The 18,698-nt window shown below is 30.5% G+C and overlaps 2 protein-coding genes across 2 annotated transcripts; one reads left to right on the top strand and one right to left on the bottom strand.

Annotated features, from left to right (window-relative positions):
• Positions 1-326: 326 nt before the first annotated feature.
• On the top strand, positions 327-6,233 carry LOC126842757 (acetylcholine receptor subunit alpha-L1). The gene is made up of 8 exons (XM_050579891.1): positions 327-567; positions 1,224-1,268; positions 1,335-1,444; positions 1,516-1,696; positions 2,163-2,623; positions 2,693-2,854; positions 3,350-3,662; positions 4,506-6,233. Exons 1-8 carry the CDS (start codon positions 391-393, stop codon positions 4,692-4,694), a joined length of 1,638 nt encoding a protein of 545 aa, XP_050435848.1. The 5' UTR covers positions 327-390; the 3' UTR covers positions 4,695-6,233.
• Positions 6,234-7,494: 1,261 nt separating this feature from the next.
• LOC126842754 (glucose dehydrogenase [FAD, quinone]-like) lies at positions 7,495-17,592 on the bottom strand. The gene is made up of 3 exons (XM_050579887.1): positions 17,301-17,592; positions 9,397-10,886; positions 7,495-9,308 (listed from the first exon to the last, which is right to left on the bottom strand). Exons 2-3 carry the CDS (start codon positions 10,810-10,812, stop codon positions 8,841-8,843), a joined length of 1,884 nt encoding a protein of 627 aa, XP_050435844.1. The 5' UTR covers positions 10,813-10,886; positions 17,301-17,592; the 3' UTR covers positions 7,495-8,840.
• Between the last annotated feature and the right edge of the window lie 1,106 nt (positions 17,593-18,698).

The raw sequence follows: 18,698 nt of genomic DNA, 5'->3' as shown, positions 1-18,698 counted from the left end.
TCGATTTCGGTAGGTTTTTTTTCGATAGATGATTTCAGTCATCTTATTTGCGTCAGTAAAATTAAAAAGCGGGTGAGGTAAGTTCATTCGTTGGTTTTACAACGATTTGTGTGTGTGTTTTTTGTTGTGTCGGATATTTTTTTTTTCGTTTTCCTTTAGTTTTTAGCCATTCAAACGCCCCCTGGTAGTGATTGTGCCGCAGTGCTTACAAGCACTACGCTTTTCCAGTGTTATAATAATGTGTTTGCAGCCCCAGACAGGGTGCGCGCTTGCGCCATACAGCTCGAGCTCCCGCTTTCGACGGGCGCACCCGCGTTGCTGGAGTCGTGTCCCTCGCCGTCGTTCAGTACAGCATCCGTACCTGCGACTGTGACTATCGATTCCGGCAGGATGACCGTCTATTATTATTTGCTGTTCCTGTTGGGCGGCTGCCTTTGCAATCCGGATGCCAAGCGACTGTACGACGACTTGCTCAGCAACTACAACCGGCTCATCCGACCCGTAAGCAACAACACCGACACCGTCTTGGTCAAGCTCGGGCTGAGGCTGTCGCAGCTCATCGAGTTGGTACGCAATCGTTTTCAATTATGAATAATTAATGATAGTAATTAAAAACAAAAACCCACCAATAACATCTCGGATTCGCATAGAATCTGACAAACCGTTCACTCGCAAATCCTATTTACACAGCTCGAGCATTCGATTGCGTTAACACATAAGCTACGCGAAAATCGGCGACCCCGAAACCACTGTGGGTAGTCTACGGTAACGACGCTACCTACGACTTGTACGGCTTCAGTGTTTAACCTTACAAAAAGGGTCGCGTAACTCTATATTTTACTTAAATCTGTTTTTGCCTGCACATAATTGCGTTTAAGAGCATTACACTATCGTTTCAATTACACTCGTTTGAATATTATTGAAAACTAGTGTGAAGCGTGTTTATGGATAAACTTCCATAAAAAATTATTTCCCAGGCATTATTGTCCAAATGTTTTTGTGAAAAATGTATAAAATGTGTTTAATTTATTGGCAACTAAGCGGAAACTACGATTTACCATGCAAATAGCACGTAATAAATTATCAGATCAGATTATAATATTATACTTTTTATAATATATTCTAAATCCAATAGTTAAAGGTCAATATTATAAGAAAATAAGAAATTAGAATATCTCGCCACAGTTTTTTTACTAATCGGTAGTATAAATGTTTTATTCTAGAATCTTAAGGATCAGATTTTGACTACAAACGTGTGGTTAGAACATGTAAGTCACGCATAAACTTACGAATAATACTTGAATTGACATTAACATTACATTACATTGATCTAGGAATGGGAAGATCACAAATTCCAATGGGAACCCCTGGAATATGGCGGTGTTCAGGAGCTATACGTACCGTCGGAACACATTTGGCTGCCGGATATTGTTCTTTATAATAAGTAATTTTATATTGTCAAGCTCAATTTTTTTGTTGTAATATTTCTCCTAACTCCTGAGTGTTTCTTTCTAGTGCTGACGGCGAATACGTGATCACTACAATGACTAAAGCAGTGCTTCATCATTCCGGTAAAGTCATGTGGACACCGCCGGCAATCTTTAAGTCATCGTGTGAGATCGATGTTCGTTATTTTCCATTCGATCAACAGACCTGCTTCATGAAGTTTGGATCATGGACTTACGATGGGAATCAGGTAAATGTTAACATGATGTTTAATACAGTTAAATTTCGTGGATATTTTCGATTATACTTTTATTTGATGATTAATTATAATTTAAATGTATAAGCTGCAACAAAAGTGTAATAACACAGCTTGAAATTCTAAAAATAATAATAAATTAATAATAAATTCTAAATAATAAATTTGGAAGAATAATGCCCTAAAATTCAAAAACCTTTTATGTCATTCAGTTCTTGTTTCAAAGTCTCCTTATCAGCGTTACGTAGCCCAAACGTTAAGTTTAACTTTCTGTCTAACATGCTAAGTACTTGTCTGATTTTAAATTGAATTCGGATCTATGATTTAATTCATACACATAAAATAATATTTTCCTACCAACAACGTAAGATTTAATATCACCTATCGTCATTCGATTTTCCCTATAGACGTATAATACATATGTTAACCGTTACAATTAAATTACATTTAATGATTACAGATAGATTTGCAACATATGAGTCAAACGCAAGGCACCAACAAAGTCGATTTGGGAATTGATTTAAGGGCTTATTATCCTAGCGTGGAATGGGACATTCTTGGCGTCCCGGCTGAGAGACATGAAAAATACTACTCTTGTTGTGCAGAGCCATATGTGGACATATTCTTCAATATAACTTTAAGACGGCGAACTTTGTTTTACACTGTAAATTTGATCGTTCCTTGTGTGGGGATTTCATACTTGTCGGTGTTAGTGTTCTACTTGCCCGCTGACTCAAAAGAGAAGATATCATTGTGCATCACCATCTTATTGTCCCAGACCATGTTTTTCTTGCTAATATCTGAAATCATACCATCCACGTCTTTGTCATTGCCGCTACTTGGGAAATATCTCCTCTTTACTATGTTGTTGGTTGCCCTATGTGTTGTTGTCACTATAGTTATTATAAACATACATTACAGGTAAAATCTTATTCACCCTATACCGATCGATACTGGAATAATTTTAATTTATAAATTGTTTTCTAACAGACAACCGAGTACGCATAAAATACCATCATGGATGCGTACGGTGTTTATAAGAGCACTTCCGAAATTACTTTTGATGAGAGTACCTGAACAACTGCTTGTAGACTCAGCTATGAAACAAAAACAGATGAAGACGTGCAAGAATTTGAATCTAAATTTGGCCAGGTACCGATGTCACATAAATGTTTTCATTAAAAAAATAAAGTCACAGCTAATAAAGTTCTATGTCTAGATAAGGTTTGTCTAGCAGGCAAAGGTTTTGTAAAGTGAATACATAGGAAAATGTAAAAGGTTATCTGAAACAATTTATAAAAAAAATCCGGGTTCGAATCCAGATTGGCGATTACATTTGTTTTCAATTATAGTTTTTTTTTTAATTTTCTGATACTCGTGGTTAGTTTGCTTTGACTTTTAGCTCCTCGTATATGTGTATAGTTTATACCGAAAAATCGAACCAAACTTTGATATGGAAAAAAATAAAACAATATATGACCTGTCAATTTAAGTAAGATTTTTTCGCCGAATAACCGAATGCTAAAATCAGTACGATTTATATTTTTTATTAGAGTCTCGACAACTTTTTACACATATATCTTACCAGATTTAACACGTCTTACTGGCTTATATTAATTCAGTGTACACATTATAACATTTGTTCAGATTGAACGCAGCCAGCGTGGGAGCTACACTAAACGTGCCGCCGGTTCCAGTGTCTTCGCCGCCCATAGGCCGACGGTCACCTACAGACTCATTGCGTAGGTTCGTGGCTACGACAGGTCGTACAGGGTGTAACGGATCTGCAGCAGCAGGCGCGGCTAGTCGGTTGGTAAATGCCGCAGTGTCATCCATCGACGATACACTCAACGACATTCCGGCCGCTATCAGGAAAAAATATCCTTTCGAGTTGGAAAAGGCCATACACAACGTCAAGTTCATACAGCATCACTTGCAGCGTCAAGATGAATACAACACGGTAATATACCAAAATGGCTGTTGATATAAACGCTGTAACGCTAATACATTTCCGTACATTTGATTTCCTTCTTCTTGTCATTCCCTTTGTCTTTTTCCATATAAATAAATTCGAATCCTCTCTTTCTCCAAAATTATTCAATTGGCAATTAATTCTATGTTAACACCGAACGCTTTTAAATATTTATACCATTCGTCCAATACGTCTTAAATTTGGTCTATCTTTTCGGTTTAGTGGAACATTAAGTAGTGTACTATTAAAATACCTAACTCGATTCGGCGTATGCCATTTAGAAATATCCTATTAGAGACCTTAAACAAAACCCGAAATTGAGTAATGTACCGTCATAATCGATGGCCAGCTTTTTGTGTCAGGTGTTTCATAACAAGTCTTAAAAAAAAGAAACTTTTATACGAGTACCTACCAACAGGTGTCTTATTGTCGACATAGGTTATTGTTTTAGTTAATCCGTTAATTTGTGATTAACTTGCTCACGTGAGCCTTACTTTTAGTACTTAATTTCATCTTTGATGGTAATAATGGATGGTCTATAATATAGTATCTGTATGACATTATATTGAGCAAATTTTTTGTCGACTTTTCCAGTAATTTGTTAATTCAGCAAAATTATGATTACTTTAACAAACCGTTTGTTTAACTATTTCATTAAAAGTTTTAGTGCAAAACAACATAAACGTAAAATCATTTGAACTTGAAATCTTGAATAAACAATAATATATTAAAAATATTTGATTTATTTACTATCAAACCGCTTAAATTTATCTACGGTTGTTGTTAATTTTTAGAGTTTTAAATTTATGCGTTGTTTTTATTTATTTATAGGAAGATCAAGATTGGGGTTTTGTGGCTATGGTGTTGGATCGGTTGTTCTTGTGGATATTTACAGTGGCTTCAATCATGGGTACAGTGATGATTCTATGTGAGGCACCAGCGCTTTACGACGACACTAAGCCCATCGACCGAGAAATATCGTTCATCGCTAAAAAACAATTTTTCCCGTCTTCCGATTAACTTATAGTGAATATATTACCGTTGTAATAATTCATTTAATTAATATCGCGGTTATTCGATTCAATCAAATAAAAAAAAAACGTTAAAACCTACAAATAATCCGTATAGAGTCCCTCGGGCTATTTGCGCCAATTATTGTGACAACTAGTGTTTTCAATCTAAGTAATTCATTCAAATCTAAATGAGTCCAATGTACATTATTGTAAACTATATATATTACCTACTATATCTACTGCCAAAGAATTGTAGGACTATCCCGGTATGTTAGCAAGATTTGTTTCATCACTAAAACGAACAGATTGTATCACTAATAACTAATTTGAATGTAACATTATATTTTTTTGCTTTTAATTTAATGTTTATATTGTAAAAACCAATAGTAAATTATCACTTGATAAATCAAACCCAACACGTACAAATAATTTCTGACACATGATAAATAATACTGTCATACACTTAGCTTTCAATATTATTTTAGTTTAGACGAAGTGGTAATTTAACTTAATGGTGCCGATGACCATCATAAAACAAGGGAACACATTTTAGATAACACGAAGTGGAATCGAATATACTTTATTAAACCCAACTAATAATGAATGTTTAATTCAGTTAATCAAACGAAAAATATTTTATCCCTGTAATACAAGAAATAAGAGTTATTTGATTCGAGGACATAATTTACATTTCAATAACTTAATATTGTTAAGTCTCCTAAAATGTGTCATTTTATTTTTAGAAAGTTTTGTTTTAACAAATACTCAATATTGTTGTATTACAATTTCTTAAAATCTTATCAATTGTTATTTAAGAAATATCTATTGCTGCAAAATTTCGAATAATTTATTTATAAACAAATACCTAATTTAAAATTAGTATACTCGTATAAGAAGTAAATGTATATGTTCATATGAATGTACGAAAAAAACAAAAAATGTAGCAGTTAAGCGAGTTTATAATATTATCTATAATTTTTGATTTTTTTTTACGCTTGTTCAATAACTTTAAATAAAATACAATTAGGAAATATACAAATAATTCGACTTAAAAGTCTGTCGACTAAATTTGAGTTGGTTTGACAACTCTCTGTACTTTTCTTGTAATAATATGTTATTTTTTAAGCTTTTATTAATTAATAGTAATGCATAAATTATTATTTAAACGTTATCCGAAAACAGTGTATTGTAACTATGTATTAATAATCCATCAATTCTTTAGTAGCTATTTCATTTGCAATTAAATATACTATTGTGATTTCTTCAATTAACTCGTTTTTCGCAAACATTTACCATTTTATTTTCATTAAGGTTTTTGAGCTAATAATTCAAATGCCGGCCGAAAAGCGTATGTTATAAAAACATTGTCTTTTAACTGTTCTGACGGACAATCAGTAACAATCACAAAATAACTCTTGTAAATCTATAAAAAGAGTTTGTATTTTATAAACAAAATAAAACCTTTAGACTAGGGGCTGAAAATGAAAAGAGTTATGTAAACGGTTAGGAAAAATAATTAATCCACACAGCAGTAACATATTTAAAAAATATATAATATACATTTTATAATAATATTTATCATATTTTAAATGGTATGTTGAGAGTAAATCAAATATCAAAAGCTAAAATAACATAGTAAATGAAGTTTAAAGTTACCTTCAAATTACTTTTTAAATTTATGCATAACGACCAAGATATTAAAAAAAAAATGTAATCGTTAAAATGTTGTAAAATAAAAAAAAAACTTATGTCTTAAGATGAAAAATACATACTATACAAAATTTTATTCTGGATTTCGTTGTAATTTTTTTTAGGAAAATGAAAAAACGATTTCAATATTTGAGTAATGCGCTTTTATGCATTTTTGATATTTACCATAGTGTCTCGCGGCAACGAGCTTTGTGTTATCAACGTATAATAATTCAATATAATTTAATGTTATACATTTCTAAATAATCTAAATAAAAAGAGCTCGTGGTAAAAATAAAACAAGCTAATGCAAACAACAAAATTTCAACTTCCGAGCCGTATGTATATTTCCTGCTAAACGTTAACAGAACGTTATTGTCTAATATCTGATTTTATTGCTGTGTGGTATTGAACCGTATAATAATAATATGCAGTATACCAAACGAGTTATCGGATTATTCTAGGTACTTACCGTGTGTTAGGTTAACTTTGATTTGTCACTCAAGGTCCCTCGACCGCTTTAACATGTATCTACCGTATAATTATTTATATTATGAGAAAAAAATCTGTTTATAGTTTTAAAATCCACCAGCAGCATTTCCGTTTTGCACGTGTCGAATGGTTTCATGCGAATCTGTCAAAATAGTTAAATGCTCACCTACTTTCCACTCTGCACTAAATCGTTTACCGGCTTATTTTTCGGCGTGTCCGTGTCATTTATACGGGATTATATTATTGTACCTACTCGCCTTATGTAACGGTGGTATTGATAAAAAATCAAATATTTCACACCCGATTTTACTAGCAAACACTTACAATATTGTCATCAGCAAAAATAAACAGTGGACATTCCGTTGCGATAATGTTTATAGAAATTAAAGATTCGATGGTTGCCCGGATTTGTTTTTTTTCTATGAAAATTTCATCATTTTTATTTACACGAACAATAATATTGTGCAAACACAATTTCTATTGGTATCAATACAATGCTGATATTTAGTTTACTAGTAAGCTTAGCTGTGAATATATCATGTATTTTAATTAAAATAATTATATATCATATAATTCATAATATTATCATATATTCATAATATCATATAAACTATCCTCGATTTGTTTTTTTTTATAATTACATATACATTTTAATATATAATATGTTTACAACAATATATAATTTTTTCGCTATTCTACATACAAACACATTTGTTAAGCAACTATGATACGCTCAATAATTATTATATACATAAAATATTGATATAATACAATAAAAAATATACATCACTCAATCGAACGTTTTATTATATTTTGTAAACATTTTTTTTGTGAACAAATGTTTTATTACTTACACATATTTTGGTAAGACGCAGCTTTTTCGTTTTTACTATAATCTAAATAAACGTTGGTGTTTTTAAGTAGATCGTTTGCATAATAATTTTGTAATAGAAATGTATAAACGCAAGACACGTTAACCTCTCGTTAATCGTATATAATTAACGGATGGCGACTAGGTATTTTATTAAAAATACCAGAAAATGAAAAAAACTTTATTATCCCGGAAGTGTTGATGAAATGAAATGATTAATTTAATTTAATTATTTCAGTTTGTTTTAATTTTTTGCTAACAACTAATCAGCTAACCAGATTAGTGAATATAATTTTAAGATACAACGCAAAAAAAAATTATTTGATTTTAAATTTATGTTCTACTATTTTAATTCAATAGTTTAGCTAATATTAAAGTTCAATTCAATAGTGTGTCATTAATTAAACGTTGGTCTTAAGCAAAAATGTAAAACACATAAAGTGTTTCTTTAAGATTTCTTCATTATTATTATTGATTCTGAGTATCTAATAAAATATTTAAAAAAATCAGTTTATTTAAAAATAATTGCTTTAGGTACTTTACATCATTCTAAGCGGGGTTTAAAACAGTTTTAATTATGCATGTAAGTGTTAATTGTTAGTGACTTTCAAAATTACAAAAAAACCATTTCCGTAATGATTTTGAAAAATGATTGGTCGAAGTAGTGTTTTAATAGACCAACATACTTTTCAATAATTTTTAAAAAAACAACAATTTTAATCTTGTCACTGATTATTAATTCAAGGATATATCAAGGATATTACAACTTTTACAAGTCGTATTTTTGACAACTGTTATTTTTATCACCTTAGTATTGAATAATTACAATACTTAACACCTAATATATGTCAAAAAACCAGGACACTTTTTTTTTAGTCTTAAATAACCAATTTTCAAAACGATAATTTTAGTGTCGAGTACATGAGTTATTTAAAAATAAACTGAAAATGGGACGCTAGACATAGGTAATTAAGGTATTACATAGTATGCATAAATTAAACTTATTTTTCTAGAGAAAAAGAGGTATCGAAATTATATTTAATGTATTCATTTTAAGTCTTTCATTTTTGTTTTTAGTTAACATGCTGGTTACAAATGATGTTAAAACGCAGTATTTACCGGGTCTAACCATGTAGATTTTACTAAGTCTGCTCCTTTTTCGCCAATCATGTAAGCCGGTGCTACGGTATGACCCCCGGTTATTGTCGGCATAATCGAACAATCGATTACCCTGAGCTTAGAGATACCGTACACCAGAAGCTGAGAGTTGACAACGGCGTTTTTGTCATAATCAGGACCCATTTTGCAAGTACCGCTCTGGTGATGCATTTGCATGGTCAACCTCTGCACGCAGCAAGCCCAGTACGAATCCGAACCAAACTGTAAATGCTTGCAACCGGGCATGGGTCGTGTGTTCAGTGTAGACCCATATTTCTGAAAGGCTTTCGTTTTACTCAGCTCTATTATCATTTTGATTCCCTCTACGATGCGGTTCAAGTCGACCGAGTCCTCGAAGAAATTAGCTCGTATCATAGGTTTCGAATGGGGATTAGCGTTTCTCAGTCGTACCTACAACATTTATACAAACCACGTTCAATTAGCGAGCATTGATAACAGTTTTGTTTTCTCTGTGTGTGTGTGTGAATGTGATACTAACCTGTCCTCTACTTTCCGGATACATGAGCATAGGCCAAATGGACCAACCGTCCTTGTTGTAAAGGCCTTTGAACAAATCGTTTTCGACGACGTCCGATATGCCCATAGATCTCCTGAGCACGCCGCCTCCTAGTCCTTCTTCCCCGGCCAGTGTCATAGGCACGAAAATGTATTCGATATCCGGCACGTCTCCGGGATCCGTGTTGTATTTGGTCTTAACGTATCCAAGGCCTTCGCAACCCATCGTCGTCAACCATCCGTTACCGTCGAGGAAATTGAATAGTTCTTTCAAAAGGCTTTTGAACATTCTTTCGGGAATCAAGCCGACGGTCTCGTTGACCGTGAACGCCAAGCTCGCAAACGCCGGATGTTCCTGTAGGTTGTCTCCGACTCGCAGGTCGCTCAACGCGGGTATTCCCAGGGATTCCAGGTGTTCCTTGGGCCCGACACCGGACAACATGAGCAGTTTGGCCGAATTGAAAGTACCGGCCGACACGATCACTTCTTTCCTGGCCAGCACCCGCCGTTTTCGGTTTTTCTTCTCGAACTCAACTCCCAGCGTGATTTTGGTCTTCGGGTCGATCAACACTTTCGTGACGAACGCCCCTTCGACAATATGGAGATTGGTCAGGTTGCCCCTTAAGTACGCCTTGGCCGACGTCGTCCGTCTACCGTAGTTGATCGTTCCTTGGATCCTCGAGAATCCCACGTGGCTGCCGGGCTCGTTGTAGTCCACCACCCGCATTCCCACTTCCGGGGCGGATTCGATAAACGCGTCGAGCAGCTTGGATTTAAACGGCGAATAGCTTATGGGCATCGGTCCTCCCACACCGTGGTAAGGCGAGTGTTTCAGTTCGGGTACGGTGATGTCTTCGTTTTTCAAAAAGTACGGCAACACGTCCTTGTAGGACCAACCTTCGTTGCCGGCCTCGGCCCAGCGGTCAAAGTCCCTGACGTTGCCCCGGGTGTAGATGTTGTTGTTTATTATCGTGCTCCCGCCTAGCCCCTTGCCGGCCGGCCACAGGCATTTTTTATTTTTAATGCCCAAGCACGCCCGCGGTTCTTCTTCCGTCCGGTACGCCCAATTGTAGTCGGTGAATTGCCAATAATGAGCCACGACCGGAGTGGAAGTGGCCAGCGATTCTTCGCGGCCGGCTTCCAACAGCAAGATTTTCCATTCGGGCACTTCGGCAAGTCTCCGGGCTACCGTGGCACCCGCGGCTCCGGCGCCGACCACGATGAAATCATACTGGTCCAATATGGGCTTGTTGCCAAACAGCACATCTTCGCGGAACGGTATGAGATTCGATCGGTAACGGTCACCTAAGTACGACAGCGCATTTAGAGATATTGGTCGACACGACTGCAATACAGTGGCCAATACGATGAACACCGACAAAAATGATTTTGTTTGCATGACGATCGACTGGTGACGGACAAAATAATATTGGATTGTTTTGCACCATTCAAAACACTGCACAAGTCTGAATCCTGAAATCACAAATACTCACGTTTAACCGGTTTGTATACTTATTCGATATTGTTTTTCAAAAAAACAAAAAATATATTTAAAAATAGGCGTTTGCTACGGTTAACCAATAAACACGTGTGAATGTCAGCGACCATACGCAAATGAAAAAAAACATAACGATTGATCATGTTTATTTTAGTACTTGTGTGATAATTGACAGTTCAATAATTATTGCATGAAATAACAAAGACTGAATGCCGTAATAATTAGTCGAGCTGTTAGGGACCGTTATTATAGTTTCACCTTGAGTCCTACTTTATAAGGCTATGTACTTTTAATGACCATGTAAAATAGTTATTGCAGTTGTAATAAATTTAAAAAAAATACTCTTTTGTAAATAACATTCAGTAGTAGCATTTTAGCTCCTTCGCAAAGCTTTATAATATGTTTGATTAATATTTTAATATAGTTGTAAAAATTTCGGACAAATATTCGTTGGTCGTGCTAATATAATGTTTGATATTATATCTTCATAATAGTTAATACCTTAGACAAATTAATATTATAATAAGCATACGGGTATTGCTTTTTTTAAGCTGTTATTAAAAAAACCGCATAGCTATTGGCAAAAATCAGTGTCACACAGCTGGTAACGTTTTACATTGGAATTATCTAAATTATATATTTGAAGATAATTGAAAAATACATTTCATCAATACGTTTTCTTTCGCAATGATTAATACAAAGTTGTTTGTGACATTTAAATTTAAATTTAGTTTCATTCTTAATATATAATAGAGTTGTTATACCAAAATATGTTGTTACGGTTCTTTTAAATCATCAAAAACGAGATTTTATGGGAATCAACAAAACAATTACTTTTCTGGTCGGTTCCGACAATATTGTTGTATATGATTTCTGTTAAATGTTATTCATTTATATACCATTAGGCTATTATGAGATAATTTTAATAAAATATATCTTTCCATTAAATACAATAATATTTTGTACTGAGTATAAAAGAAGTGGTAATTATGTTTTTTATTTCTGTTTACTCCAAAGAAAATATTAAAACGTTGAATTTTTTTTTAAAGTAAAACAATTTTTAAATCAAATATTGATAACAGTTTTCAGTTTTTTATAATTATAATTTTTATGAGCGTATAGAAAAATGTTGTATTTTAAATAAAAGTATTCAAAGTAAAAAATACTTAGGTATATAAAGTAATGGAGAATTTAAAATTAGCTTAAATTCAATTTCGCCGGTATAGTGTGTACGAGCCGATATCGAAAATATGTATTTATGCCATTTTTCTGTGTATTTATAGATGTATGTAGCAAATTATTATTGTTTAAAATTATAACTACATGGAATTCTAGCTAATATTACTAATGATTAAGTATTTAGCTAAAGTAGACCAATACAAAATAAAACACTTATTAGCTACAAGACACTTGTATATATAGGCCATTGTGTCGTATTACCCGCAATAGTTTAAAAACAAATTATTTTAATAGTTAACAGCGCGTTTATGTGTCATGACGTGTGAAGCTTTTAATAACATTTATTAATATTAATTACAAACAACTCAGTCGTGGTCATATGTGGTCTGAGTACAATGAATAATCGGACAAGTACAATTTAAGTGCAAATTAGGACTACCTTCAATAATTACAAATAAAATATTTTCTGTACAGTACTTAGATATTTTAAACTTTATGAGGTTATCATACAAAGGTAGATTTAGAATTTGTATAGGTCGTTCTGAGATTTTGGCCTAGATTTATTGTATTATGTTATATTATATATATCATGTATATAGTTCTATTGATTACATGTCAATAGATAGCCTCGAGAGAACGTTTGTAATGAAATCAAATTAATTATTTATTATATTCAGATGATATAATATATGCCTAATAAAAGAACCAAAGATCTCATTTAAAAAGTTCAGTTTAAGAAAACTTAATTGTTAATCGCTAATTGATAACAGCAAGCTATTATTGTGATATAACAGTTACGGTTCGATTATAAAATGCTCTCCGGGCAATGTCGTCGAAAGAATGTTTAAATGTCGAATAGAAATACCTTAATATAGCACAGAGAAAGATAGGTGCATATTATGTATTATAAAAAAATATGGTGAAAGTAGAATTCTGCTAAAACAAGAAATTTCCATCAGCCAAGAAGCACGGCAGTTAGGAAACAACTTTGAACATCTTCAGTTATGCAGTTATAAGGAAAAAATAAATTTTTTAAAACATTTACATCATTAAAGAACCCTTTAAATGGCAGTAAATAAAAGAAACAGTATAAGTCTTTAACAGGAATACTCTATAGGACAATGCGAAATTAGTATGATCTAGTTTTCGTTAAACTAAGTTTCATTCTGAATTATCTACTCTAGTCTAGAATACTATACAGTATATAATCCATACATTTGTTTCTAATGCACTTAAAAATGCATTACATTTATTATACCAGTGGTTCACGAGCCTTATCATTAACATGATGTAATACACAGTAATCGGATTGGCGGAAAAGATAATCACGTAAAAGTTTTAATCAATCTAAACTAGTAATACTTGTTTGATGGATAAATAACATTGTAGTTGTGTATATTTTTTTATTATAGCATAATAATTTATAAAAGTATATTTTCCTACCATTTGTATTTTTAATAAAACGTTTATGAGGATTGTTAACCTCGAAAATGTATTATGGTCTCTTAGGATTTAATTTATTTAAACAAAACATAAATTATCTGATACCATAAATAATTTTTTAATTTCTATTTATACATTAAACACTTATGTTAAGTAAAAACTATGCTACAATTAGCACGTCACCAAAGACTGAAGTTTTGTAATGGGAAACTTAAATATTTGTAATTAAATTCATATGTATATCTTATTATTTAAAATAATGCAATTAAAAAAAAAAATCTAGTATACATTAAACAGAAGACTATATTATATTGCGCTAAAGAGTATGAAATATCAGCGAAACTAATTTTATGCACGTACGGTGTATAATATTTGTAATACTATTTGTATACTATTATTAATCTTCGCTATTAACAATACACCTAATACTATGTAATATATATAATACTATATATATATATATATATATATATATATATTGTACAAGGTCTTCTGCATAATACATATACCAGTTTCATAGATTGAACAGCGATTAGATTTATAGTGATTAGATTATCCGGAATTTAGAAATTCGGATAATTGATCTAAATTCGGATTATTAGAATTTTGGGATTTAAATTTTAAACTGTAAATAATTAAATTTCATAAATAACTGTTACAAAACGAAAGTATACTTTTGAATTAGTATTTCTTGTTTAACTTGGATTAAAAAAAATAATAGTAACGTAAATCCTAAAATTCTGATCACCCTTAAATTTGAATAAAAATAATTGAACATTTCGATAATTCAGAAATCCGGATTTCAGTTTTATCCCTATTAGCAACATTATTGGTAAAATATCTGATTATTTAATTTAAACAAGAAGAAACAGTATTCTTAAATTTTATGTCCAATAGTGGTTTATTAGTTTTTCTAGATCAAAAATTAGTTATTAGTAGAATTTCAGTATTCATTATATGCCGTTAAATATATATGAATTATGATATATTTTATAATTTATATACAGAATAATATGCATTTTGAGATATTTAAAAAAATTACATAATAGTTTACAGAGAACGAAACATTTTTTTAGCTATAGTTTTAGAGGTTTGAAGTTTAAAATAAAATATTTCTCCATCTATCCTTCGTTTTGGCCCAACGATATTAATAGATTCAATAATAATTTTATTTTAATTTAAAACGCTGTAAGCGCTTACATGCAATTAATACAAGCATAAATTTGAATCAACATTTAGGATATTCAATCATCGGATAATACTAAGATATAATTCGGGTATTATTACGGTAGAGAAGTTTTTTATAATATTTTTTTGTTGGCCTAATTTTAATAAAATATTAAATAAAATAAACGTACACACAAATAACTTAGTGACCAGGCCACTGGAAGTTCACGCATTCGTTCATTATAACTGTTATAATGCTGAAACAATTTTTAGAGTTTTATTCTGAATTTCATAACAAATCAAAGCAAAACAATGCCAGAAACTAACATTTCAACTCTCAACTAAAAAAAAAAAAATAGTAGTTTTAAGAATGATAAATACTATTATGAACAATAGAACAAAGATAATAGTATGTTAGTCGACTATTTCTGTTATTACATATTACAAAAATTGCACAAAATATTTTTTATATTTTGATATAATATTTTTGTTTTATTTATGATTTTACTATAAAATAATTTAATCGTTTAGTTTTCATTTAAATGTATTGTTTTATTACGAACGAATTAAATAATTTCCATGATATTATTTTTAATTATGTTAGTGACTAATGTTACTACTTATTACTTATGAATAAGTTGTAATGATGGTTACAAAAATTATATTCTGTTTTAATTGAATGTTTTACTGAATATTAGTTACAATATAATTTGTAGGTTCCGCAAACGTGTGGTACTCAAGCGTAAAACAAAATAAAAATGGCTTATTCTTATAGTTATTATGATACATAGTTATTTTTTCCTAATCTTAATGTTGCATTGTATGTATTCCATTGTTAATGGTTGGACTTGTGTAATATAACACATAAAAAGTTTCAGTGATAAAACGATTCTTGATGGTCAATTGTCAGAAATAAACAATGTTAATTAGCTAACGAACACTTAAAACAATTTTTGTTTTATTAAAATTGATTGTGTCTTATAATATATGAACACACATTTTATTTTTAAAATATTTAATGTAATTTTCATGTTATCTGATTGTTTATTGATTAGATAAAATCCAAATTATATTTTATATTTTAAATTAATATATTAAGTTAGAATCTTGTTGACATGTACAATTATTATACTGAGGACATTTCTGCTGTCGTGAATGTTCAACATAAAAATACTTATGGTGAATTATCGCATTTTTAAAAATAATAATTTTGCCTTTTAATTGCAACATTTCCCACTCTTTTATTATGTAAAAATAGTCAAAGAAATAATTTTAGTTTTGTTCATAAAAATCTTTAATTAAAGCTGTAGTCATCCTTGTAAAAATATATTGGTTACGACACATTATATGCGAGTATAATTTATATGTACACATACATTTATAACACTTTTATACGAAAACTGTTTATTACACGATGATATATATAATTCATATTAAGTTATCACTACTTAATGTTAAGCTATAAAATCTCACAGTGCTAATATGTATTCATTTAGACCAATAAAAATATAAAACAATAAAAATAACATTTATAATTGCATAAACCATTATTAAATTCATTTTTCAATGAATATGTTGTTACGAAAGGCTGTATTCGACCTCCTAAATTGGGATTGTGATGAAAAACGATAATTTTTTTTTTAAAAATATTGCTTTTATATTTATCTATATTCATTTTAGCATGGCCAACTATAACTATGCAAATAGTTAATAGTAAACTATACAAATTACAATATTTCGTAGAAAACTATTTACTACTATTTACTTATTTGATTACTAACTGTTGCAATTTATTCTGTGTGTGCCAATTTTATAAATAAATATGTTATTAATTCTCGTTCATAAATAAAACAATTTTTTATGAGTATAAAAATGTAACTAGTTTTTTAATCGAAACTTTTATTATCATTAAACAATAATATTCTCATAAAATCGCATAAATCATAACGACTTTCAAACATACGATTTATTTTTGGTTTTATATTGATACTTTTAAAAAATAATTTTAAATTAGTTAATTTTTTATCACAACACTATATTAAAGTTGCTCATTTTACTTTTTTAGGGGATTAGTGGAAAATATTATAAACATGACATTTATTTCAAGGTTTGAAAATAGTTGATGTATAATACATAAGAAATATCAATGAAAAATTAAATTTATTACCACAGTATAATCTAAAATATTTTGATGGTATTACTATAATATTTTTTAAATATACAATTTTAGTTTGGGTTATGATGAAAAAAAATCGATCAGTTTTTTTATTAGTTATTTTGCACTATTTTATTTGTTGTCATAGGTATATTATTCATACTAGAAGTACTAATATATATTTGTATTGTATGTAAATATGATTTAGGAACACCTTTTCATATGTCCCTATTATTGATTGACTAAAATTCTACAAACTGTTTTGTTGAGTAATTAATTATAACTTATTTTTTAATAAAATTGATTTGATTAATTTGTATATAAGAGCACGAATTTGGGTGATATTGTTTTCATATATTTTGTTATGCTTTAAATGATATTGCAATTAATAGAGATTGAAAGTAACTAAATATAAATTTAATATTTAGAATTATGAAAGTATTACCTGAATATTAAGACAATACTATGGTTTTAGTGTTTAAACCATTCCAGTCGTATTGTAGCATCAGTGTAATATTATTTCCATACAAAAAAAAAAACGTATTTATCCAAAACACTAATAGGTTAAAATAATCGGTCTTTATATTGCTGTGAAATTGGTTCGATTGAAACTAATGTACATTTGACTAAAAAATATAGTAAATATTTAACGCGAGATTCAAATATTTTACACGCGCCAAAAAATTATAAACACCGGTAGAACGTCGATTTGTTACTGAACGTGTCTGATATACCATAACCGTTCCGAGTACTTGCGCTTTCTTCGTTATAAGGTGGAACGGGTGGGTAAAATTCCCATATGGGTTATCTTCCTCAATATCCTTACAAGCAAGGTATTCAACTACCACATATAAGCTGCAGAACGAAATGTATTCAAGTTCATTCGACGTCGAACAGAATAGTCGCCGCTAAAAACTATTTAAATTTTTTATTAGCACATAACAACTTAATAAAACCATGTTAATATCAAAATGTGTTTTACACGTGATTAAAAAAAAAAAAAACTATTCATGTTAATATATTATTGTCTTTATATTGTATACTATACCACCATCAAATTCACCGAAAAAAAGTTTATGCAATATATATATAACATATATACACGAATAGATAAACTCTTATGAGTTTCTTACACAGCAATACTATATTTTATTAACTATATTGCATTTAAAAATATAAAATTTTTTGATAATTGTTCACAGTTCGTATTAGTAACAAAATATTTATACAGCATATTTTGGCATTTTGTGTCACTTACTTCGTGAATAGTGATATTTTTGCGTCTAATCAAAATAATATATTATTCCATATTCTTCTTATTCTTATTTTCTTATTCTTCTTCTTTATTTCTAATGACATAACTAAAAAATGTTGTAAGTGCATTTTTGACGACCAAAAGGTGTTTACTTTATATTGCCTTTCACCACTACAAGCATCGCAAAAAGATTTGCCATTTGAAAATTGAATCATGGTCATATTGCATATTATATACTACGAACATCAACAACATGTAAACCTGTTTCAAGCCATAAGTTGTTAACAGAAAAATCATCTTCATGCATACCTAAAAAAAAAAAACATTGTTATACGAACAGTAAGTCTACAAAAACGATTTTAAAATATTATAAATTACATGTGTAAACTTAGTATACTATATAATTTATTGTAAGCCGTGCCAACTTCCGTTACCTAACAAACCGGATTATTAAAAAAATAAGTCTATAGCACAGTTTCTATAGCGCGGTTAAGTAACTGTAGCCTTAAACCATTTTCGATTGATATATGTATACGTAGAACGTGGAAGTCATCAATGATTTTTATATAGGTAACATATGTTTATTGA

This window comes from Adelges cooleyi, unplaced genomic scaffold (assembly GCF_023614345.1).
Source record: "Adelges cooleyi isolate 19-005CV unplaced genomic scaffold, UGA_ACOO_1.1 ACOO_flye_CR_arks_rails_tigmint_CR_PRNA_574, whole genome shotgun sequence".
In the NCBI taxonomy this organism is placed as follows: domain Eukaryota; kingdom Metazoa; phylum Arthropoda; class Insecta; order Hemiptera; family Adelgidae; genus Adelges; species Adelges cooleyi.
Note: the sequence above shows the minus strand (reverse complement) of the source record. Positions and strands in the feature narration are given on the sequence as shown.

What these genes read in the sequence shown, in the direction of transcription:
- LOC126842757 (XM_050579891.1), top strand. Translation starts at nt 391, where the DNA reads ATGACCGTCTATTATTATTTGCTGTTCCTGTTGGGCGGCTGCCTTTGC. An exon ending in TTGAATCTAAATTTGGCCAG is followed by an intron (nt 2,855 to 3,349) that starts GTACCGATGTCA and finishes ACATTTGTTCAG; the next exon opens with ATTGAACGCAGCCAGCGTGG. An exon ending in GTCAAGATGAATACAACACG is followed by an intron (nt 3,663 to 4,505) that starts GTAATATACCAA and finishes ATTTATTTATAG; the next exon opens with GAAGATCAAGATTGGGGTTT.
- LOC126842754 (XM_050579887.1), bottom strand. Translation starts at nt 10,812, where the DNA reads ATGCAAACAAAATCATTTTTGTCGGTGTTCATCGTATTGGCCACTGTA. An exon ending in ATCCGGAAAGTAGAGGACAG is followed by an intron (nt 9,309 to 9,396) that starts GTTAGTATCACA and finishes TAAATGTTGTAG; the next exon opens with GTACGACTGAGAAACGCTAA.